Below are 24567 nucleotides of genomic sequence, written 5' to 3' on the forward strand. Positions count from 1 at the left end.
TTATATGCTCATACATGGTTACATTTAGGAATATTTCACATAATGTTTTGATGTAATAAAACCGTTGTCCTTTGTTTTCATTTTGGAATGGAATTTCCATGATCCAAGTGTTAGTGAAACATTCATTTACATAGAATACACAAACAGTAGGCAATGATGCAAATTAAAGCCTTGTTTATTCATTTGTTCTATTATTCTGTTGAAGCCTTTGAATACTGAAGTGTTTGAATGATACCAAGTACCCAGTTACCTTTCAGGTTCACTGGCAAAGAAAATGGAAATGAATAACAATTTGCTTGGTAATATAAAAGCGAAGACATAGTGAAAAAAAAAAATCAGTATAAAAACGGAAAGTTCATCTTGATGGCAAAGAAATGGCTTCCCTTTATGGTATCTATCAAAAAGCGGCTGAGAAAAGTGCCATGGATACTTACATAGAAAACAAACCCACAAATTAACTCACACAATTGTATTCAATTTAACAGGCCTTCATACACAAATATGCCTTTTACTAAAGCATGTGAAACTAAGTTAAAAACTAAGAAAAATGGAAAAGTAAAAGCATTTCAGCACAGCACTGTCAATGCGAGTCTGTGTCATATTTCTAAACCGTAACAGTAATGAAGATGTCAGCAATACATACAGAATGGTAAAGTATAAAAAGAAAAAAATTCAAAGCAAAATTACTAAAAATTACATCAACAGCTAAAACAAGACAATGGCTGCTATATGTGCTGGTTTTCCTTAAGCAGTATAGTTCCATCAAATAGAAGCCAAGTTAAATTTGTCCCTCAGCTGTTGAAGATCTTGAGTCTGAACACAGTTAGTGCTACAGTATGTCATGAATGCAGCTGTGAATCTGCAGGGAATGATGGGAAAACAGTGCCATGTGTTGGGCAACGGAAGTCCCAGTGTTGCAGAATCTTGCACCAGCATTTGCATGTTTTATGTGTCTTTAAAGCATGCTGATGCACATATTCACATTACATTGCAAACACTTCCAGTGGTAGAGTCAGAAAACCCCACATGCCTAACTGGGAATACAGGGCATATTACTACTAACTAAAGCTGTGACTAAACTTTCAAAGGATTTTATATCTATGCTTGAATGAGCCAAGCTTGGTCTTTTATGAAGGTCTGCTCCAGCATTAATCATGTTTATAAAGATGTAGCAAAAACTGTGACATCTTTATAACTTTTTTCTTGCTGTAAGGACTAGAAATGTAATTTCATTTAGGACTTGATTCAGCTTAATAGCTCCAGTTTTGTAACTACGAGTACTTTCCAAACATGCTTGAGCATAAGAACAATGTAATCCTGTGCTGGACTTCAAGTCTGTGGAACTTATGTAAACATTTTAGTGAGTTCACACATGGTTCCTCAACATAGGGCATATGACAACTGGGTTTTTTAAGTGTATGGATGGTTAATGCAATGGAAACAATCCACAGATGAGCTGGACTACAGCAACATTTGTTCAAATTCTTCTTCAACTTGCTTTAATATTCTAAATAAATCTTGTGGTGTTCATGCTCAAGTTCCACTTACTTGTAAGTAGGCCCGGTTCTGTTATTCACAGCACCCACTCACAATTCTTTGTTAAGTAACTTCACAGGTATTTCCCCCAGTACGTTAGGAGACAAAGTAAGCATGAATAAAAGCCTTTACTCCTGTGATGTGGAATCAACAAGTGTCCGTAGTGTGGAAAAAAAAGGAGTAGCACAAACATGGTAATAAAAAGTTCACAATAATGCTACCATACAAAAAGTGTTGACCACAGTGCATGTGTTCTTCGGACAATAAATATACATCTTAAATAGTTCTGCAGTACCTGAGTGAGGACACTGAGCACCTTTTCTGAGGCACAGCACCGAGGCTCAGTTTCCTTCTCTCTGAGATTCAGAGACACTCTAAGGAGTTCCGCAGGAGTGACCAGTGGGTCCAATAGAGTTTTCATAGTGCAAATAAATGTGTTCATACGCTGGTGGAATTTGTCCTCATCTCATGGGGAACTTATGTCAGCGCTCATATAGAGACTGTGGTAGCCTTGGTGGGGGCCTAAAAAGTCAACCCAAAAACACTTGTTAATTTGCTTAATAGTAATCTTCAAATTTCTTATCACAGTTGGTAATGTGGATGGCATTATAATTTCATATAATTTCATTCATTCATACTGACCTGGCTGGTTGTGGTATAGTAGGTGAGGGGATCAGTACGGTTGGGATTGGAATAGGTAAGGGCACAGGACTATGTGTCTGCACTCCAACTGCTGATGTGCTCCGACCCAGCCTGGAACCTCTAACCAGGGGGTCTGCGGGCAGCGGCTTCTTGGGAGGACTGGGTTTCTCGTGGTCCTGTACACAACAGCAAAAAAATATAATGTAGCATTTATGGCTTTTTTAAAATAACCGGGTGAGAGGCACCTGGGCTGTGATCTGACATACATTTTTTTGAAGCTAGGCCAAAGAACTTTCACTAGCCTATGCTGCGCATACACTGATGAGCCAAAACATTATGACTACACATGATGAAGAAAATAATGTTGATTATCCCATAACAACAGTACATGTCAAGGTCTGGGATATGTTAGATGGTAAGCGAACAGTCGGCTCTTGTAGTCAACATGCTGGACGTTGGAGAAATGGGCAGGTGAGCAGGCCTGAGTCACTGGGTAGACGACTAGGTTGGAGCACTTCCGAAATGACAAGGCTTGAGGAATGCTCTCAGCAGTGGTGGGTACCTACTGGCAGTGATTAGAAGAGGGACAAACCATAAACGGGCAACAGTGCTGGGTGCCCAAGGCTCACTAATATCCCGTCTGGTTCGAGTCGGAACTGGCCTTTGAAGCAGTGGAAGAAGGTGCAGGGTCCGATAAGTTTCCTTTTTTTACATCATGTGGACAGCCAGGTATGTGTGCGCCATTTACCTGGAGAGGTGATGACAACAGTATACACTGGGTAGAAGACAAGCCAGTGGAGGGAGCGTGATGCAATTGGCAATGTTCTGCTGGGAAACTCTGGAACAAGGCATTCGTGTGGACGTCACCTACTGAAACATTGTTGTGGACCAGGTACACCCTTTCATGGCAATGGTATCCCCAATGGCAGTGGCCTCATTCAGCAGGATAATGTGCCCTGCCACATTGCACACGTTGTTTGGGAATAGTTTGAGGAACATGATTAAGAATTTAAGGTGCTGCCCTGGCCACCAATTTCCCCAGATCTTAATCCACTCGAGCATCTGTGGGTTGTGCTGAAACAACAAATCCAATCTGTGACGGCTCCACCTTGCAACTTACAGGACTTTAAGGATCTGCTGCTAACGTGTTGGTGCCAGATACTATAGATCATCTTTAGGGGTCTTGTACAGTCCATGTCCTAGCGGTTGGAGCTGTTTTGGTGGCGTGCAGAGAATCAAAATCATACTAGGCAGGTGGTCATGTTTTGGCTCATGTATATTCTTGATATGAATTATTATCCAGCCCATACTGTTGTATGAAAACAGAGATGCCTGAAGTATCTTAAAGACCTACTGGGTTTACCTACATCACAAATTGCCAAAAGAAATACTTCAATGAAAACTACTTCAATGTAAACAAAGCACAAATCCACTAGATGGTGCTCTGTTGCTGTCTGTTGCAGGAGCCACTGTGACATTGCTTGCCTAGCGCTCTTTCATCAAGCTGGTACTGTTGCAGCTGTTGTTACCCCAGCAGCTCTAGGGCACGTGCAAAAAGAAAAAGTTGTCATATGTTGCTAATTTATTCCAAGGGTGAGGTAATGACACACATCTGCTACTTGTTTTACAGGAGGTCCCAGACAACTTGTACAAAGACAGAGAGAAATTAACAAACCTTCAATGCTAGCCATGGGTCCATTTCTGAAAACATTACTGACCATTTTTGTTTGATTCTGAAATGGTGATTAACTTGCCCCGGGAAGTAGGTCATGTGCTCATCCCACTGAGCCTCTGTCCCCCAGCATCTCCAGCGCCAGACACTGTGTGAAAGTGGTTTTGCGCTAACATTTCTTGAGCAAGACTCTTCCCTAGAGAATGTGATGTCATCACTGCATTATGGGAGCTTTTAGTCATGCATGCATAACACTGTGTTGAGCTGTGAGACCAATTTGCTGCAGCGCCTGAAGACGTGAACCCGTTTCAGGACTCTCACAGTAAATGTTGACTCAGTCAAGCAGCACAGGCACTCGAGGGTACCAAGTCAACCAAAGTGCTCCCATAATTTCATAGGTAAGTGCTTTTGCACTTACTCATGCTAACTATGAGATCATCACTAAGAGCCCCTGCTCATGAAATCCAAATTGGCCCAGTGGCATACAGAGTATGCTCTAAGTAACTTGAAATGGACTTTAATCTGGTAATTTTTGCTTGTGCATGAGCCACTGCTGCATATTGTTTAAGTTGTTGTAGTGAGTCTTTGTTATGAAAATGCATTTTTATACTTGGCATGGGTCTGTTGTTGAAGATCATTTACTCCTCAGTGTGACTAAGGCTGGACTGGAAGATTAGCTACAAAAAAAAAAACACTGTGGTGCAGTTAGCAAGCTAGATAACTTGCCAACCATAAACAGCAGAAATACGAAAGGAAAAACCACTGTGGATACATTTTTAGTGACTAAAAAAAAAAAGATCAGCATTTTAAGGCAGTGGTTAGCAAATCCGAAATCATTGTAGAATAAGATGATTCTTAAACAGTGGAGTTAAGATGATCTTAAATTTAAGATGCCTTTGGGAAACTGGGCCCTGCGTACTGGGCTGACCTAGAAACACACAGCCAAACAGACTGTAGGCTATTTCTTGTTGTCCTCTTGTTGTAGGATAACAAAACATGTAGTATGTATTTAGATTTTCTTGCGTTATAAAATAATCCATTAAAAACATGCATTTGGATGTTTGAGTTCCTCTGATGGGTGGTTTGTTGCCTTGAGTGATGAGGTAGTCAAATGTTGCCGCTATACAGGGTGGTGTGAAACCTTACCTAGCAGTTAGCAAGCTAGCTGCCTTGACAACCATAAATCGTAAAAACATCACAAAAGTACAGTGCTGCTATATGAACAACCCCAAGGTCAATGGGTCGAGGATACAAATTCATCATACATCTCAGAGTTTAACAAAACTGAATTTAAAGTTTCACACGTAAAATGTATTCACTCCAGAAGTCTGTGGCCTAAACTGCTGACCTCAGCAAACTCCATCTCAGAATTTTTCTATAAGTACAGGTAAAAATGTTGCCATTATTGTTCATGGTAATTGATTGCATAATACAGAAGTATCATACAGAGATTAGCTTGAAAACAATTAATTATTCTTCTTCCACCTGGTTGTGTAAGACACCACTGCTGTGTATCTTTCTGTTGCATCAGCTGTCAATCAAACTAAGTATTTTAAAGTAAAGTAAAGTAAAAAGTATTTTATTTGATATTGTATATGAAATTGATACACATCTCTGGAGATGTGTCTATGCATACAAAAACAAAACATGTATCACAGGTAAAACATGTTACATAATGCAAACCTGGGATCAACATAAATCCCAGGTCCTGCCAGCAGGCCCACAGGTTTATTACACACTTCTATTACCTAAGAATAGCTCAACCAGCATTGAAGTCCCTGTAGTTACTGGATAATAAGCCTTAGTATGTAATAAGCCTGGGATTTTAAGGGGTTAACACAGTCATGATTGACCAGCACCTCTAAATCAATACTCCAACAAACCCTAAACTCAGGAATCACTGCTGTTGCTGAAAACCTGCCGGCTACCTCACACTGATACATCTAGAAAACAATATCCCTGGGCGTTCAGCAGATGCCAAAATTATATTAAATCCTTAATGTAGTTTTCTTCTCAGCCTGGCTGTCGGCATGGTATCCATGCACCTCATACTGTTTGTTTGATTTTGCGTAAAAATACTGAGGCTTCACGGGGCGGACATTGGTTACTGTCTCAGCTGGATCGTTTGAGTTTGACTGAACGCCCTTCGGACACTGCGCCATTCCCTGCTTAGCACACATGCCTCTTTAGCCCCTCTGCCCTGGTCTCCGTCTCTGAAGCGCTCATGCTGATTTAAGCCTTAATAAGAACCATGCTCAGAGAATCAGTGAGGGGTCCATCTAGGAGAGAGGAGCAAGGCAGCACAGCCAGTGGGTAAATCCACTTCAAACCCAGAGACGGCTTGTCTTAAATGAGGGATTGTGGCTATAACTTTAAAAGGCACGTGTGTAGAATACAGGATATATAAGCAATAGGTATTTCTCAATTTACAAATGCATCTTTTCTCACAGTGGCTCCATGAAGTTGGAAATCATTTGACTTGGAAACCTCACATTTGAGCTATCCATCCTTTCAGCTGCTGCTCTTGTCAGAGTGTTGAAATTGTTTTTTTGGAGGTGTGAAATGTCTTTTTGGTATCGATTCACATTGATTTGAAATAACAAATGTCATTTTCCATGGACAGAGGAATCTCCTTTCCTCACCATGTGATACGTTTACGGATAGATGTGCCTCCTAGAAAGCTCACAGAATACTTCTTATTCTGTATTTCTTCAATATCATTCTCATTTCACCCCTTGCAACCATGTTGAAGTGATGTTCTTGTGCAATCTTCTTATGCTTTTTGCATGTAAATACATTGTAGGTTAAAAGGATAACGCAAATAATGCTAAACCATCTAACATCAACATTTTATATCTATTTTAAAAAGCCATTATATTGTTTGCTTATATAATTATGATTTAACCACAGCAATATTCCTGAATGAATCAGTTTTATGTAACAAAGGTAAGCAGGGTTTCATAATATGGGCAAAATACTAGCCTTGCAATTATATTGTGATTACATTACATGATTCATTACATGAATACCTTGATTCTTCAACTATGATGTCTATGTCAAGAAGCAGTAAATGGTTAGAAGGTTCATCTGCATCTTGCAGCCTTGTGATATCAGTATTGCAAAGGGCAATAAAGATTAATAAACCATATGCTGTGCAGACCTAGAGGAAAGCATAACATATCCTAGTTAACATCTTTGCTTTCTTCCCCCAGAGAAGTCTGAGCATCTGGCTGTGCATGCCTATAAAATGCCTCATATATCTTGTAACACAGCATGTCAATTAGAGACCTCCGCTCTGGCACTGCTGTGCCACAATCACCCTTAACTGCCTCAAGAGTAGCTTTTGTATTATAAGGATATCATTCAGACTGTTACTATGGCATTCTTATGTATATAAGTGCAAGAGAAAGTGCTTTACACAGTGCTACACACAAACTATATACTGTAGTTAATGCTTTGGCATTGTACAAGTGCTTATTTCTGAGATTGCCCTTTTTGAAAATGGTTCATATAAATATTTCTTTTTACATGGCAGAAAAAAAAATGTACCTGGTTGGCTCTGTAGGGCTGCTGGCGAGGGAGGGTGAGGAAAGGGGCCGCTCTGACTGGGGACTGAGTGTGAGTAGGCAGAGGCCTGTGGGGTGGCACAGGGGGCAAGACCTGCAGGCCAATGGCCATGCCCACGCCCAGCGTGATTGGCATAGGGTGGCTGATATGAAGGGGCTGGCCCTGAGCAGGGCACTGGGGCAACCGCCGCAAACTGTGAGAGTGGAAGTTCGGAGGAGGAAGAAGAGGCTCGGTGCTGAGATGAGATGGCTAAAGAGAGAGAGAGAGAGATAGAGAGATTACACAAATAGAGAACCAAACCAAGCAATTGTGCCGAGCCCCCAGTGAAAGGAGGCTCGTCACCAAGCTGAGAATATTCAAAGTTCATTCACTTCAGGCTTTGTAAACCTTTTAATATCTATGCAAAACAGTGGCTATTTCTGCTCTTTTCCTTTAACAATGTGGTGTCTCAGTGCTGCCATGAAGAGTTAGAAAACATGGTAGCACATGGGCCCCATGTGCCCTGCTATTATGTACATTACAGTTATGATACTATTATGCACTATTATGTACTTTGACCATTTTTGTCTTAGCCTTCGGATTGTAAAACTGAATTCCTGTGTGACTGAGGACACTACAATCTTCCTCAATCCACTTTTTCAGTGTTCTAGTGAACACTGTAAATTACTACATCATCTGCCTGTACACCAAGATGTACTGCGAGTCACTAAGCTTGTCACTAAGCAATGAACAGAGGAACGTTAGCTGTGGATGCTCAGCCTTTGAAAATGAAACCCAGGCTCTCTTGACTCCCTCGATAATGGTAGAACGGTAGCTGGACCAAGAATTAAATGTGTAGCCTAGTCAAGCTTTGCACTCTTCCCAGTCCTTGTCCCCTGCACTTTTGTTGTGCTCATATCTACAGCTACACATAAGAAGCCAATTTCATCCTCGCTCAAGAAATTAATACTGGTTTGTTTGTGCAACTGGTGAATACTGGTGAATCTTCAGGGTGATGATGAGAAAGTCTCCAATTTCATTTATTGATTCAGGTGTTTTACTGCTATTTAATAAACAAAATAGTCAGAGGGGAACCCTTAGGGTCTTCTAGGTTTTAAGAGAAGAACAGTAAATACATGTCTGTAATTCAGTTTAATTTCATAAAATCATGCTTGTATTTTAACTCAACTGCAAGTATTACAGAACTACTCTTGTTTTATTGTTAAGTTTTGGATAGGAACAAAAGGGTTGAATTCTTCAAATGCTGAGCAGAAAACTGGCCAATCAGGAATTGTTTTTCACTGTGGTATTTAGGTAGACATAGCTGAGCAAGCTTTCCTGTTGGTTAGGACTTCTAGAGAGGAAGAGAAGGCCTAATATTAGATTAACTATCAGCAAGATTACGAACTGACAGAGGAATGAACCATCACATTTTAGCTTCCAAAAGACTGGACCAATTTTGTGAGGAAAAAGTCACTCTAGGCCAGGGGTTCCCAACCTTTCCTAACTCATGGTCCACACAACCGAGCACAAATACTTCCACAGCCCACAAGATTTTACTGACCACATTTAAAGACCAAACAAATATAATACAATTACCAATATAGCCTGCCAATTGTACTGTTTGTATAATACAAAGCAACAAAATAACCCTAAAAAACAACTGAACATTTTCTAACTCACCTAATGAGTTGGCAGATACCAAGTTCTAGACAACATGCTGAAAAAATGAAAGCTGCAAAAGGAGGTCTAGCTCAGTTCAATAGGTTTAGAAGCATATTTGTTATGCCTCCATTTGACAACATAATTTGTTTGGCTTTAAAGCTTTATTTAAAAAGCCCTCTGGCCATGCAGCACAGAGTGGACCATGGATGGTGTTAGCATCTCAAAAAAGCAGTTCAAACAGGGCTCAGACTGAGTTACAAACATCTGAGCAAAATACTGGAAATAGTCCACTCCTATATAGCACAATAGTAATGTAGAACTATATTGATTTAAACTATTAAAGCTGCTAAGAATGCTAGAAGAGGGAATAAGGAAAAAAGAAATAGGTGTGTATATTTGGTATGTATCTGTTTTGTATTTGCATAGGAATTATTTCTCATAGCACATGTAACAATACAGTTCAGTCCTGAAAAGTGAGTTTCAGGAACTCTTGTGTTTTGCCATGTACGTTCCACTCTCTCTCTTCTGTGACTGAAAGGGCCTGTGAGGACTGTAGGATAAAGAGCATGAGCAGAGGTCATTCAGGCCTAGACAGCATCACTGCTTTTCTATGACCCATGAGAGGCATGACCCCTCTTGTTCTGAACTCTGCTTTCTGATCCTTGACCTTGGATTCTGCCTCTGCCACAATCAATTCTGCATCTTCCACATGCCTGGAGTACTGAACAGCATCTGGATGTACTCTCTCTCTCTCTCTCTTGCTCTTTTTCTCTTTCTCTCTCACACATACATGCATTTTATGCAATATTAGCACATGAGGTCATACCTACACTACATCTCCAAAATAACCAGACACCCCATCTAATTAGTACATTCAGCTGCACCCATTAGTGACACGGGCTTAAACTGCACTCATACAGCCTGAATAATCTCCATAGAAAAACACTGCCATTAGAATGGGATGCTCTGGAGTATCCACAGATGGGCCTAAGATCACCAAGCCTATTGACAAGCGTTAGCTAGAGGGGTATAAAACCCCCTAGCTTTGGGTTGTGGATCAGTGGAACTGCTTTCTCTGAAGTGATGGAGGTCCATCCAGTACCTTTGGGATTAGCTGGAGTTGAGTTTGTGCTCCAGAACTAATCATCCAACATCAGTACCTGACCTCATTAATGCTCTGAATGCAATCAAATCTTCATAGCAATGTTCCAACATTTAGTGTAAAGTGCTCTCAGAGGAGTGGAGGCTGCAGTAAAGAAGGGACAAACGCTCTATTAATAACCTTAATATACTATATGTCACATATGCATTATATACAGTTGCATGAGAAGTTTGAATACTCCTGGTCAAATTTCACGTTTTGTTGATTTTCTAAGTGAAATTAAGTTAACACATCCTCTACAAACATTTTTCTGATAAGTTTAGTGCACAATTATTATTTATTTACTCAGTTTAACATTAGGATGAAACATAAAATGTGCCATATAACTATGTGCAAATAAATAGTAATTGTGCATTAAAATGTGCAAAAGTCTGTCCTCTGTAGAAGATGTGTTAACTCATTTTCACTTAAAATCAACAAAGTATGAGGTTTGACCAGGTGTGCCCAAACCTTTGCATACAACTGTCTAAGTAAGTACCAGAGGTGGGTGTTCACTAGCTACATTTAAAGTAAAGCTTTAAAGCTACAAGTAAAGGTTTGTACTTTTTTTTTGTAAAAGTTTCAACTTTTCTAAAACTGACTTTAAGTCTAACCGTAACCTAAACTTTAGTAACCAAAAATGTTTTTATCCTTTCAGTTTAAAAAGAAACACATACACACAAACACACACTAGCCACTAGCATTATAGCACAGGCCTGTAAAATATACAAACACAAAAAAGAAAACCAGAAAAAGAAAAAGTCTCCAATATGTACTGCTCCACCAGTCTCCCTTAAAGCATATCAATTCACACACATCTCTGTGCCAATCACCCTTGTACACACACGAACACACACACACACACACACACACTGCAGCCCCTGTTTTGCTCCCTAAGCAACTCAATGTCTTGATCAACAACACAAACTATTTGAGCTGCTATTATGATGCCTGAATGCGATTCACGCTGAAGTGAAATAGAGACGCTTCTCTATTAAAGTCTGCCTTTTGCAGATGATACAGGCTTCGTTTAAATTCCTTCAGGGACAGACTCAGAGAATAAATCAATTATATGCCTTGGCGGCATCTTGTTTTTGACAATAAGCCTGAGTTGAATTGGTTTGGATGGGCACAGTAATTTCTCAGGGAGAGTTCATACTATTCACCGCTCGCTAAGCCTGAGAACAATGGATTTATATTGAATTACAGAGCCTGTACTCTGTTGCTCAGAGCGAGCTTGATTGGCTTTATTGTGTGTGTGTGTTCGTGAAAGTGTGTGTAAGATGAAGTGTCCACACGTACCTTGTCTAATCTAGAGTTGGCAGCTCTGGATGGAGATTTGTGGTGAGGAGAGCCTCTGTACACGGGCTGTGTCTGTGGTGGACTGGGGGCTCTACTCCACCCCACAGATCTACACAAGAAGGAGAGATACTGTAAGCATAACATCAGGACCTGTCAAAAAGGAATGGACAATATGGTGCTATATCACTGTGATAAGTTATTCTACAAGTGCTTTTCTGAGCATATCATGGGCATTGTCAGAGGTTTTACAACACAGAGCAACTGCATATATTGTAAACCACAGCATAGTAAGTGTATAAAGTCAGCCTGTTATGTTATTAGTTTTTTTGTTATATTTTTATGTTTACTTTTGTAAATGTTGAATGAAAAACACAGATTTCGCTTTAGCCTTTTTTACAAACCTAATCTAAAAAGTTGTGACAGTAGGTAAAATGCTAATAAAAATAGAGAGAAGTGATTTATAATCTACTTTGACCCGTGTTTGAACAAAAACAGTACAACAACAGGATATGTAATTTTTCATCTTATCAAATTCACTATTCTTTTGTATGCTTATTCTGAAATTGATGCTCAAAACATGTTCCAAAAAAGTTTAGACAGGGTCAGTTTAAGACTACGACTATTGTGAAATGATCAAAAAACATCTTAAACAGGCCAAACCTTCTATAAGTTAGGATGGGTCAAAGCTTGCTACTTTGCCAAAAAAGCATCAGCAAAAAATGCAACAGTCTAAGAATATATTCTCAGCGATTACAAGGATTTGGGGTATTTCACCCTCTACGGTACATAACATCAAAATATTCATAGCATACTGAGATATTTCTTTGCGTAAGGGGCAAGGCCAAAAACCACAACTCAATGTCCATGACTTTTGACCCCTCTGATGGCACTGCATTAAAAAAGCAGCCCCACATGGAACGCTTTGACAAACCATTTTCAATAAACATCATCCATCGCTGCATTTACAAATGCAACTTAAGACTGTACTATGCACAGTGGAAGTCATGTCAACAGCATCCAGAGATGATGGCAATTTCTTTGGGCTAAAGCTCATCTAAAATGGACTGATGTACAGTGGAAATGGGGACTGTGATCTGATGAGTCAACCTTTCAGAGTGTTTATGGAAATAATGGATGCCTGCCTTGCCTGCCTGTCTCCCATCGAAAACATGTGGTTCATTTTTAAGCTCAAAACAGGACAATGAAGGCCTTGTACTGCTGCACAGCTGAAGACTTGTGTGACAGAAAAATGGAAAAAAAAATACTATTTCAAAAGTGGATAGGTTGGTGTCTTCAGTCCTCAAATGATTATTAAGTGTTGTTAAAAGGAAAGGTGATGTAACACAGTTGTAAACATGCTCCTGTCTCAACTTTTTTGGAAGGTGTTGCAAGCATCAAATTTGCATTGAGTATCTATTTACAAAAACAATGAAATTTATAAGGTAAAGAAAATATAGTGTTTTTGTACTGTTTTCAATGTAATACAGGTCAAACAGAATTCAATAGTCACTGCTTTCTATTAGTATGTGAGGTACATAGAGATTTCCACCCATAAAAAATAAGCCTGTTACGTTATTATCTTTTTCATCTTTTTCCACTATGCTTTTAAACATGGAACTAATGTTTCGGGGTTCATTTTGTCCATTACAATTCTGTAGCAAGCTTCATAAAACTTAATAACATGATACCCTTTGTTGTCTGTCCTCTCCTTTACATTGCATGAACATTTCATAACAAATTGACCAGGGACAGAATTTTCACATTTTCAAGCAGGCATGGAAGTCTAAACAAATTAGCTTCTCTGTATGTGTTCTTATATTTAAGAACTAAATATAGATGTCTGAACTCTATACTTCACCAGAGGGCAATGGCTTACATTCTGATCAATTGTTTTAATCCGTTTAGTGTAATGAAGGAAACAGAAATCTTGTCTTAAAAACTTGCCTTTGACTGCCTTTCCAGGTGTAAATTTCAGGCCACGTGTTACCTACTGTGGCGTTTTGCGCTCTGGTTCTGTATTTAATTTAATGCAGTAATAGAGATGCTGAACTCAGGGACATTGTGCAATGCTGGAAGTCGCTGACCAGCAGCAAGCATGACCAGCGGTGCGTGCACCTTCATTAAAAACAACAGTTTAGAAAATTTTGGACGCTGCGTGTCATTTACCTGACACGTCTGGTGTCCTTAAATGAAAATGAGGTATGATGCAAATATGAATATCAAATTTGACTGAATTGTCCCTAAAATGGCCCAACCAAACCAACAGAACTTCCAAAATTACTTTAAAATCCTAATGTACAAATTCTTTTTTCCTTTCCTCATGAAGTTACTGTTTCAGAGATACATTTTTTGACAGCATAATAAAGAAAACATCTTCATGATGTTATATATTTGCCACATCAGCTGTTGTTACTGTCGTTATAGCACAGCAGTAACATATTCAGCCCTGGATGTGATCTCAGCTTTACCTGAGCTTCTGAATAGTGCTCTTCTTGTTGGCAAAGAGAAGCTGGACCAGAGTCTTCCTCTTCAGGCACACGAAAAGGCCAGCGGCCAGCAGGCAGAACACAGTGACCAGCAGGCCCATGGCCACAGCCCGACTGTCAGCTGACGTCACATAGGACAACACGCACATTAATACACACACACGCACATCTAAGATACGGCACAGCACGGCACGGCACAGAGGGAGGGAACACAAAGAGAGCAGCTCGTCAAAGCATGTTCAAAGCTCAGCCACAATTGCTCAGAATCACCTCCGTGCTTTGAATACTCTCATTCTAACTAACAGGTGGAATAGAAGTGGAGATGAATAGCACACTGCAAAGCTACTGAGCTACTGTAGAAATCGTGACAGATGCTAGCCTTTTCAATCGACAGGGACTTGCTCATGAATTCACCAGCCTCCTGAATTACAGGGGTTTGTGCAAGTGAATGGTGTCTCTGCACTGTATCAACCAAAAGCTGGCCAAAACTGAAACAGCAGGCTGCCCACTATAGCCCCTGGAGAGGAAAGGTGCAAGAAGAAGAGCTTTCTTCACACAGAGGAGCAAGTGTGTTAGATCAGAAGTAAGAGATTTAAAAGCTTACAGTTTCATGCAGATGTTTTGGGACCCCTGGCCAAATGATGTATTTTGTTGATTTTTAGTGAAAGAGGTAACCACAGCCTCTCCAGCAAACTATTTAAAAAAATATAATTTTCTGCAAATGTTAACGTGCTGTTACTTTATTTGATTAACTAAACGTAGATATAAAATAGTAATTGTGACGTGTAAAAGTTTGGACACCCTAGCAAATCAGTACTTAGTAAACCCTCCTTTGGCTAATCTAAACAATTGTTGTACTCAGTTAGGGGTCTGTCTATTTTAGTTTCAAGAATTTTTATGCACTATACCTTCTATGCTTCTACTCCTGTGATATTCTTCCAATGATGTGTAAGTCAGGGGACTGTGAGGGCCATTCCAAAAGCTTCAACTAGTGCTTCTTGAAGTCGTTTGTGGTAGATTTTGAGGTGGGTTTTGAATCATTATCCTGTTGTAGAAGCCAGCTTCTTTTCAGCCTCAGTTACTTGCTGTGTCACTTTTGCATCCAGAATTACTGATATTTAGTGCAATCCATTCTTCCATCTACCTGTGCAGTGTTTTCTGTGCCACTGGCTGCTACAGAACTCCACAGTATAATCAATTATATATTTTTTTACAGTATAATCAATCATTTTCTCCAAACATGCCTGTGATAATTGTGGCCACAGAGTTTCATTGTTACTTTATCAGTCCACAGCACGTGTCTCCAAAATGCCTCTGGAGTATCTAGATGTCTAGACATTGACTTTTGTTCACAGGTATGGCTTTCTTCTGATGACTCTTCCAGGGAGATCATGTTTGTGCTACCACTGCTGTGTCAGCTAAACCTTCCTGCAGATCCTTTGCTGTTATTTGTCTTCCACATTTTGCCTTGACTTTCACAGTCCCCTTAAGTGCCAGTTGTTAATGATATGTCAATGACAGTGGACATTGGGAGCTAGAAGCCCACCTGCTTTGTAGGCATCAGTTAGCTTCATTTTCAGTTACTCAGCTGCTTAGAGGAGCCCCTGGCTATTGAGTGTTAGCACAAGGTTTGAAGAGTCAGAGAATTTATTACACTGTAATCAGCTGACAATTCGTGACCTGACTAACCAGTCTTAACGAGTCAACGAAGGGCTAACAAGCTAATTAAGCTTGAGATTTTACAACTGCAAGGGTTACTTTTTAAGTTAATCATGTAACTACATTGACATTTGCAGAAAATGTTTACATAGTTTGCAGCAGAGGTTGTGTTTACTTGTTTACATTTAAAACATCAACAAAATATGTAATTTGGCCAGGGGCACTCAAACTTTTGCATACAACTGTACTTAGCAGCAATGTGTGTGCATAAGTTTATGTTTTATATGACTACAGCTGTCCAATCTATAAACATTAGAGAACACTTTGGAATTAAATAGAGTTCTGCATGAATGGCTGTTAAAATGTGATTTACACATCATAATGATAAAAAATACATGTTTATTTAACATCCCACACAACATTCTACATTTTGTTTATACATTCTTAAGTTATTGAAATAAAGAAATACTCTGCCAAAAATGTAATTTGCAGTTTTCTCCTTAACCCAAATGTACACAAGCAGCTGAGGCATGTTTGGTGTCTGAGGTTTGCTTCTTTAGCTTTGCATTGGAGCTACAAGACTGATGTAATGCAGTTTCAATTTGATTAGTTTATTTTTTATTCATTTTTTTAAAGACTTAAGCTGTTAAGGGTCATGCCAATCTATATCCAAGCTATTTTCTTTACCAGGGTTCACAAATTTGTGGGGATAAAGTTCACCTAGCTGAACTCAACATTAAGTGAAATTAACTGCTACTGGAAGTGTATTGCTTTGTTGTGTTCCATTCACATGAACTGGCTTTTTTGGCATGAATATTTTATACTTTATTCTATTGTAATGAAATGGCTTTTGTACAAATGATATCACTGACCAAAACAATGTCTTTTGAGTTTGTGATGATTTAGTTATGTAGTCTGCAGGATGTAAACTGTTGGTTAATCGCTTCCATTGCTTGTTAACTATATTAGCCGCATTAAAGCCTCAACTAAAGATGCAAACTTTGGAGACCAAACAAGCCTTGGCTGGGTTAACTGTATTTGTGGAAAGGGGTAAACTCTTGACCGAACCACCACTTTAAACAATCAACGTCATTGATGGAAAAACAGCATGCAGAAATCCAGATAATTCCAAAGTGTTCACTAAATTGTTCTTATAACTTTATACTTGATAAAAACAGTCATCAAAAAAGGTGTAGTAAAAAAGAAAAGGCCTAAAGGCATTTCATTTTTTGTACTGTAGACTACTGTTCATTACAGGCAGAGCTGAATGTTATAAGCAGGCTGGTGATTTAAATTGGTCAGGACAGTGGTGGTCTGATTTTTACTTCACATTTCTTATTGTTTGCAGGAGCTACCATGCCACTCTTTTTCTAGTTTGAAGCATGTGTAATCTCCATTAATAAGGGAAAGACCCTTAACCTCAGCTTTTCTCTACTGCTTTATTATTCTGTAGTGGCAAACTGAGGGCAGACAGACCAAAGAGCAAAGCAGGAAATTCATTAAAGATGTAAATCATTAAATAATCTGAATTTGTCTGCATGTTTGCATGACTTTAGCTTTCACCATATCAACAAACTGAAAACACAGTATATGATAAGAAGAATCAAAATTAACATGCATGAGCTGAAACAGCAGTGTTAGAACTTTATGAAGTTTGTAAATAAGGTTAAGCTATGTTAATAATAATGATAATGTTACGTTCTACTTGGTGCAAATTGTTTCAGCTTGTGAGTTGGTAGTGCATTTGTCCATTCCTGTACCTGCCAATCTCATTGGTCCACTGTCAACACTCCCACCAAACCCCACCCTTTCGCAGAATGGGGGCGCCCAGTGAGCTTCACAGTGGCAGTTCTTTTTGTTGTTACACACCTGCAAACACAAAGCAGTCTGTATTATCACATATACACATTAACATAGCACATAAATGCTCCATTAGGGCCAGACGATATGACAATTTTAGCACTGATACTGATTTTAAGGAGCTAAAAATTCAGATAACTCAAGATTCCAGCCAATATAATTTTACCTGATTAAAACTTAAACTTTTAGTTGAACAGTGCTTTATGGATGGATATGATTGTCAATTATTAATTGACAAAGGTTTTAAACTCACAAAATCTGAAATAAGATACATTTATAGAGCTGGGGGCTTTTTCATCTTATAGCATGCTATTCTATGGGCAAAGGTTAGATTACTTGTTTTTTTTTTGTTTTTTTTAACCATGATGATGTTTCATGTTTAATTTGCCAGTTAAGCCTGTATATTGCTTTAATAAATGTTAACAGCTGTTTATCTTAGCTTAGCAGTTTATGTAAAGACTACAGGGCTATAATGATACACACATTTTCAGGTTTGATACCGCTTTTATAATACAATACGAGGACAAAATAGATTTTTGTTATTTTATGTCATAAATGTCTCAATTCTATTAGAAAGATTTCTTTGTGTATCTGAGATTGCTCAGATAAACAAAAGTTTTTAAACAGAACCTATTCTATGCCTCCCATGCTGCCCTCCAACAAAAAATCAGCTAGAATTTATCCGCTAGAATTTATAAGCTTTTCAAAAAAGGATCCAGTCATTTGAGTGAGGGTCCACATATAGCATAAGCCCCACACCCTCTCTGGCAACTTTACTCTGATAGGCTGCATCCAGATGGCTAGTTTTGACCACTGACAGAGGTTTACATGAACTATGGCAAATAGGTACCAGTCAGAAAGGACCAAGAGGTGTATCAGCAAGTTTTAAATTTCGATACGCTGGTTCGAATTCAATTTTTCAATACTGGATTGAACTCATCACACTCTTAAAAGACTGCCTAGAACATTTTACTATTAAAACTATAAAAGCAATCAGAAATTAGATATTTTAACACGTGAGACCAGTGTGTTACTTAAAACAGCTTAGCCACTTAAAAATATCACTGGTTCACTGGAGGTATTTTTGCTGGTACTGATGAATTAAAGGGACATATGAATGAATTTCATTGGCTAACTGATTTATCATTTGGGCCCTACCACCATTAGCTCATCCAGTTCATATTACCTAATGAAATCTTCATATTATACTGTTACTGGAGGAAGCAGTGGGTTAAACAACAGTTCATGAATCAGTGTCCTGCTACTTTAATTCGATGTTAAGTTTGCATGAGTTGCAGAGGCTATGCTGACCCACATTTTCTGCTTCCATCAACAAGTGCTTGAGTTAACCAGTGATTAAGTGTGAGAATGTTCTTTTTGTAAGCTATAAATCTTATGCTGTTATTTTTCTCATGCTGCCCATGGAGACCCAACGAGCTAGATTTCAGAATTCCAAACATTTGCAAGAGAAAAAGATGCAAATCAGCATTTTTCACTGGAATATGTATTTGATGTGTGTTTTCAAAGCCTCCTCCGTTCATTTGGCCGTGCTTAGGAGGTTTGGGAGTGGTCAGTGTAATGGTTTAAACATATGGAGGAGAGCCCATCTCAAAACAGCCACACTCTCTCTCTGCCTCAGGATACAGAGCCTCTGGAGTCACAAGGTAATGGGTATCAGCTGTGTGTATGTGCAGGGATTAAAGGGAGCTCAGTGGACTGGACACTCCTTGCCCCGAGCCACAGAGCACACCCTTTACTTTGGACTAATGCAGCCATCACACACCCACAATCATAGACAGATGGACAGACAGACAGACAGACAGACAGACAAACAGACAGACATTTATTTTTGTACTTTTTTTAAGCACTTGCACTTGGGGCCCTGCATACAGCACTGTGCAAAAGTCAGAGATCAGCCTTCATTTAATTTATTTCCAGTCCACATATATAATATTATTTTTCTTTCATTATTTAGCATGTCTACTCTTTGTCTTTATTACAGCTTCCATTCTTTTCAGGAAACTTGCTTTCAGTTTTTCAAAGAAATCTGCAGAGATATTTTTCCACTCCTCCAAGTTGGTTGCATTTTCTGCTTCTGCCAAATAAAACCAAACACATTAAGTGATTTTGACATCTGGACTCTAAACTGCCTGAAAAAAGGTTCTGTACAGGTACATATTTTGTTCATCAAGGTACAAACACTGTAAATTCACCCTCAGAGGGACAACAATGGTTTTGAGGTCCAACTGTTTACCTTAAACAAGTTTTTCTCAGAGGAGAGGTACATATTTGTACCTTCTCATAACCTTAAATAGAACAATAATATAAAGAGGTAATCAAGACAGGATGTGGGGAATCATTACAATGGTACAATTACGTTTCCTAACTAAAGGTACTGAAGATGTCCTCTTGAGGGTACCACCCCAGTGACAAGATGGGGACCACCCCAGTGACAGTTTAGTCTCTTTTTTCCAAAAGTTTGGGCTCAGTTCATTGTTCTGAGAACATCAGCAGCTTTTTTATTTTTCTTTTTTTTTATCTATTTCAGACTCAGAGCGTTGAGTTGTCTTCTCAAAGAGATGAGATAAACAGAAACAACTGTGTATTTTTTCAGATCTGAATCTGAGTGGAACTTGATTTTCTCCTCTCTCTCAAAGATGAAAGTGCCCTCCATCTTGATGGTGTCAGTTTTGGTCTACCAGGTCTTGCACAGTTGTTAGAGTCCCATTTTCTCTGTATCTTTTAATAATTTTTGAACTCCAGTTTTGGAAACTTCTGTTTTTTGGCTTTCCTCTTCTTCAGATTAGATATAATCTGCCAACAATAATATACTCATTGCTCTCATAACAAAACATTGGATGTCAGAAATGTTATTTTTATAGAAGAAAACAACATGAAAAAAATGGTTTAATGTGACTGTGTTGACATATAAGGATATTTATGTAATAAAGCTTTTTTAGGCTTTTTTAAGTTTTTCTTTTTTGTAACAAGAGAAAAAAGAAGAAATCTTTTACTATAAAAGTCAGATCATTTTGAGTTCCTCTCAATGTAACTGCATCAATTGCAACTGCATTGATCATGAAAGAAGAAAAATACTGAATCCTTTGCATCAGACTTTTATGAGCCAGCATTCCATATGTGAATGCTCTTTAGTGTAGCCAGCTAGTAATCACATAGTGCTGTGTGCAAGTTCGTTTTTTGCTTTTACGAATAGTGATCACACCTTAATTCACTCACCAGTAACTCTCTGTTATTGCTTACATAGCATGATATTTCATCCTTGCTGGTAAAGAATGAAGGGGACAATTCTGCAGTGAACCCAAATTAAGCTCTTTATTAGGAGAAATACATGGTGTGGAGGCTATACTGAACTCGCAAAACACAACAGCTGAGCTGAGGGCTCCAGTCTTCATATGCAGATCAACTGATGACGCCACAATATAATTAGTGTGAGAAACTGGAAATATTTTATGAAACACCACTCTCAAAAAGATGTTATCAAAGCAGTTTCCCAGGCAATTTAGCCAATGTTATCCAAGCAATATCCCTGGCAATTTAGCTTATTTGGAATGTGTTTCTTTGGAATTGACTTTGTTACAATAAACATTACTAAACAGTTTGACAGATTCAGCTTTGCCTGAGAAAAATTTAATAGAAGTCATTTAGGAATATTTTTAATGCATTATAACATTTCTTAAAGATGGATGAATTCCAGAATTGAATTGCTGGTTAGTGCAGCAAATCCAATCACTCTTAATTTTCAAAGATCACTTTTAACTATAATCAAAAACAATGAATTATGACTCAAATTGATTTTTTGTCAGCTCAAACCTTCACATCCTATTTTGTTGGTCCTGACAGTAGGTTTCTATCTGTTTCTTGTACATTATAGTCAGGACATTTTTGTCCACAGAATGTACAAGAACAAACACATAAACACACACACACACATACACACACACACAATCTGAGGAGGAGCTCTGCTCTTTAGGACACAGCAGTCAGACTGAATGGGGTACAGGGGACAGGCAATCCACAAACACAAAGACTCCTACATCATTATACACTGGCGTCCATCCCAAATCAACATATCAGACATAGGAACAGGTCAGGATCAGCTTGGGTTTTGTTTCAACTACTGCGCTCCAATTCTGTGAGGACCTGCCATCACACATCAGCAATCTCAAACAACACTAATTCACTGTGTCAACAATAATCCTTTGGTTCAAACACAAGACAAAGAGAGAACAAAAGTTCCTGAAAGAAACTGGCATCTGCAAAGCTTCCTCGTCTCTCTGCTGCTCAGCCTAGAGACAGAAAAACGAGAATTCCTACGAAGGCGTTCGTTTTGACGCTAAATCCGAGGCGAGCGTCTGTTTTTGGGGAGTGGAGTAGTTAGAAATAAATCAAACACACCCTCCAGGGTGAACGTGGGGTGCGAATGTAAATGACAGCGTGGGGGGGGATTTTGGCCGGTGGTGCTAGTGTTCGTGTTTCAGTGCTTCGCTGGCAAACACTGCACACGCCTGAGCCAGAAGATGATAAATGGTGCTTTAAGTAGAACATAAATGAAGCTATTAAATACAAGTGCTTTAACCTTGGTGGGGCAATGAAGACCGATCGCAAAGCAGCACAACATCTGCCGGAAGTCATCGAAGCAGGCAGTTACTAGAGTACAGCATGCTTAAGAGAGATGAGGGATAATTGAGAGTGCAGCATTACCCCTTGGCCTTTCTGCAATGCTCTAACCAAGAAGCAATAACATTAGGTGCAGCTCTGATCAGTATTGATTATACAGTGCTGCTCTGTGTGGGCCACTTTACCGCAATGAGTGGAATGGCAATAAGCTAGAGTAAGCAAAGCTACTGCAATGTTTCAAAGTGGTTTCGTATAAGCTATTTTTGTTGCCAGTTTGTTCCTTAAAGGAATAACCATGTAGAAGATCTTGCATCGGGGTGATGAGGGGTTTCTATGGTGTGGATTTAAGGCCAATGTTTAGCTATTTAAAAAGTTGTCAGCAATTGTCAGCAACCCGCAGCTCATTGGAACAAGAGAAGAAATTCTGTTGATACTGCAGATTCCTAACTGTCAATTCATACCATGTCTGTGTTTATATGTAGAGAAGAAAATATTTTAGTCTAATTTGAGTTTGATGATCAGTTACTTTGAATGCAGTCTTGAAAACTACTTTTTCACCACTTTTATTTATTTCTTGACATTGAAACAAACAGAAAAAAAGTCAGAAGCACAGACTGAAAGCTGTGCGATAAGAAGTCAGTGTTTCCCCTGGGTTATTTCAGGATGTGTGGCAGACCCTGCAAAACTACCAGAGATGTTATGTGTACCTGGTGTCATCAAACATGTGTGTGAATGGAGTACTATCATCACGCAGAATGTTTTTTTTTTTTAATGAATATAGTCTGTGTATGTGTTACTTTCTTTATATTCATTAAAAAGAGTATAGCACTAAATTACTGTTATGGAGTATGGTACAGTATAGTACATAGGAGTATAGTGAGCAGAGGTGGCAGAAGTCCATGTACATGCTAGATGTACTTACGGTAAAACGGTTTTCAAAAAAAGTTTCTAATTAAATCTAACTCACTTTTTGAAACAGGTTGTTCTTTACTGAGATGTACACCACCATGACATTAAGCGTAAATAATGGTTTATGCTGGACCTCATTTGCATCATTTTCAAAATCATACAAATGACATGACTTTAATATCATTTTTTTTTCTAGAACATATGCAAATAATTGTTTTTGAACCAACCAGGTAAAATGTTTCTTAGTAGTAAGGTCATGGATGGGGATTATTTTCCCACATATTTGCACCTTCCAGAATATGCGCTGGCTCACAGCTATTGCTTTCTTTTGACTCCCCCCACCCCTTTCTGATTTCACATCTAGCAGAATTTCAACCTGTTAAGATTTTTGCGTTTGATGAGGTGCCTGAATAGAAGTTGCCTGACTTAAAAAAACACATAAAAACTTTGAGTAACAAGCCTGGTTAGAAAATGTAATGAGTAGAAAGTACAGATTTTTTTTATATGTAGTGAGCAAAATTAAAGAGTGTCACGTGACAAATACTCAATATAAAGTACAGATACTATTATATAAAGTACAGATACTCAAAAATTTACTTAAGTATAGTAACTTAAGTATAGTAACACAGTACTTAGACTTTGTTACTTCCACATTTGAGTTAATTTATATCAGAAGAATTCATGTGTGAGTTTATGTTTTACAGTTCATACTGGGCCAAAGAATAATTTGCATATATTTCAATATAAAAGTATAAGAATGGCATTCATAGTTCCTTAAACCAACACTAAATACTTTAGACTGTTTCGACTGTGTAGTCTACAAAAAGCCCCAGTAGATCTGCATTTGATTATTAGGGCTTGAAGAATGCTATAAGTAGTCGATGGTCTGCAAACATCTAGAAGCTCTTATTGGTTATACTCATCAATAAAATGGCAAAGATGAAACATCACGCTTCAGTATGACCACTCTGAACTAATATATCAGTTTGCAGAAAGAAATTGTGTTTAAAGCCTACTGTGACTAACTCAGGTGCTCAAAGACTAGAGCTAGATCAGCTCTCCTCTGTCTCAAACCAGGGGACTTGGGATGTGAATTTAGTGCATCTTTACATTAAAAACAGACTGAGAATTTTACTTTGGCCAAAATATGAGCATATGCCACACAAAAACCAAACACTAGGAAGCAAATGTTAGCATGTCAGTCAAATCTTCTCTTCGAAGTTGGTTGACGTGAGTTTGTCAGCACAGGATGCCTGGCTTACTCTATGGTAGGGGAAATACTGAGAATGTAAATCGAATGAATAAATGGTATTCACTGCGTAACTCACTATGTAGTTAAGCATGTAAGTATGTAATTATATTTGAATAGTAAAGCAAAACAAAAGTAATTACTCAACTCATAGCTTAACCACAATGAGAAAAATTGCAAGATCTCCTATATCCTATCCTCCTATCTGGTTATCTATGTGTATCTATTATCAATGCCATCCATACCATTTTTGCACCATTTA

General features: G+C 38.6%; 1 protein-coding gene across 1 annotated transcript in view; it reads right to left on the reverse strand.

Moving 5' to 3' along the window:
• Window positions 1-5: 5 nt before the first annotated feature.
• adam12 (ADAM metallopeptidase domain 12) overlaps window positions 6-24567 on the reverse strand; it is a 184790-nt gene continuing 160228 nt past the window's right edge. The window contains exons 18-23 of the mRNA XM_036592898.1: window positions 17410-17518; window positions 13973-14111; window positions 11505-11613; window positions 7400-7666; window positions 2179-2354; window positions 6-2058 (exon numbers count right to left, since the gene is read on the reverse strand). Coding sequence (XP_036448791.1) covers window positions 2019-2058; window positions 2179-2354; window positions 7400-7666; window positions 11505-11613; window positions 13973-14111; window positions 17410-17518 — 840 coding nt within the window. The 3' untranslated portion in view covers window positions 6-2018. The remainder of the gene's footprint in view (window positions 2059-2178; window positions 2355-7399; window positions 7667-11504; window positions 11614-13972; window positions 14112-17409; window positions 17519-24567) is intronic.

This window comes from Colossoma macropomum, unplaced genomic scaffold (genome assembly GCF_904425465.1).
Source record: "Colossoma macropomum unplaced genomic scaffold, Colossoma_macropomum, whole genome shotgun sequence".
Taxonomy (NCBI): domain Eukaryota; kingdom Metazoa; phylum Chordata; class Actinopteri; order Characiformes; family Serrasalmidae; genus Colossoma; species Colossoma macropomum.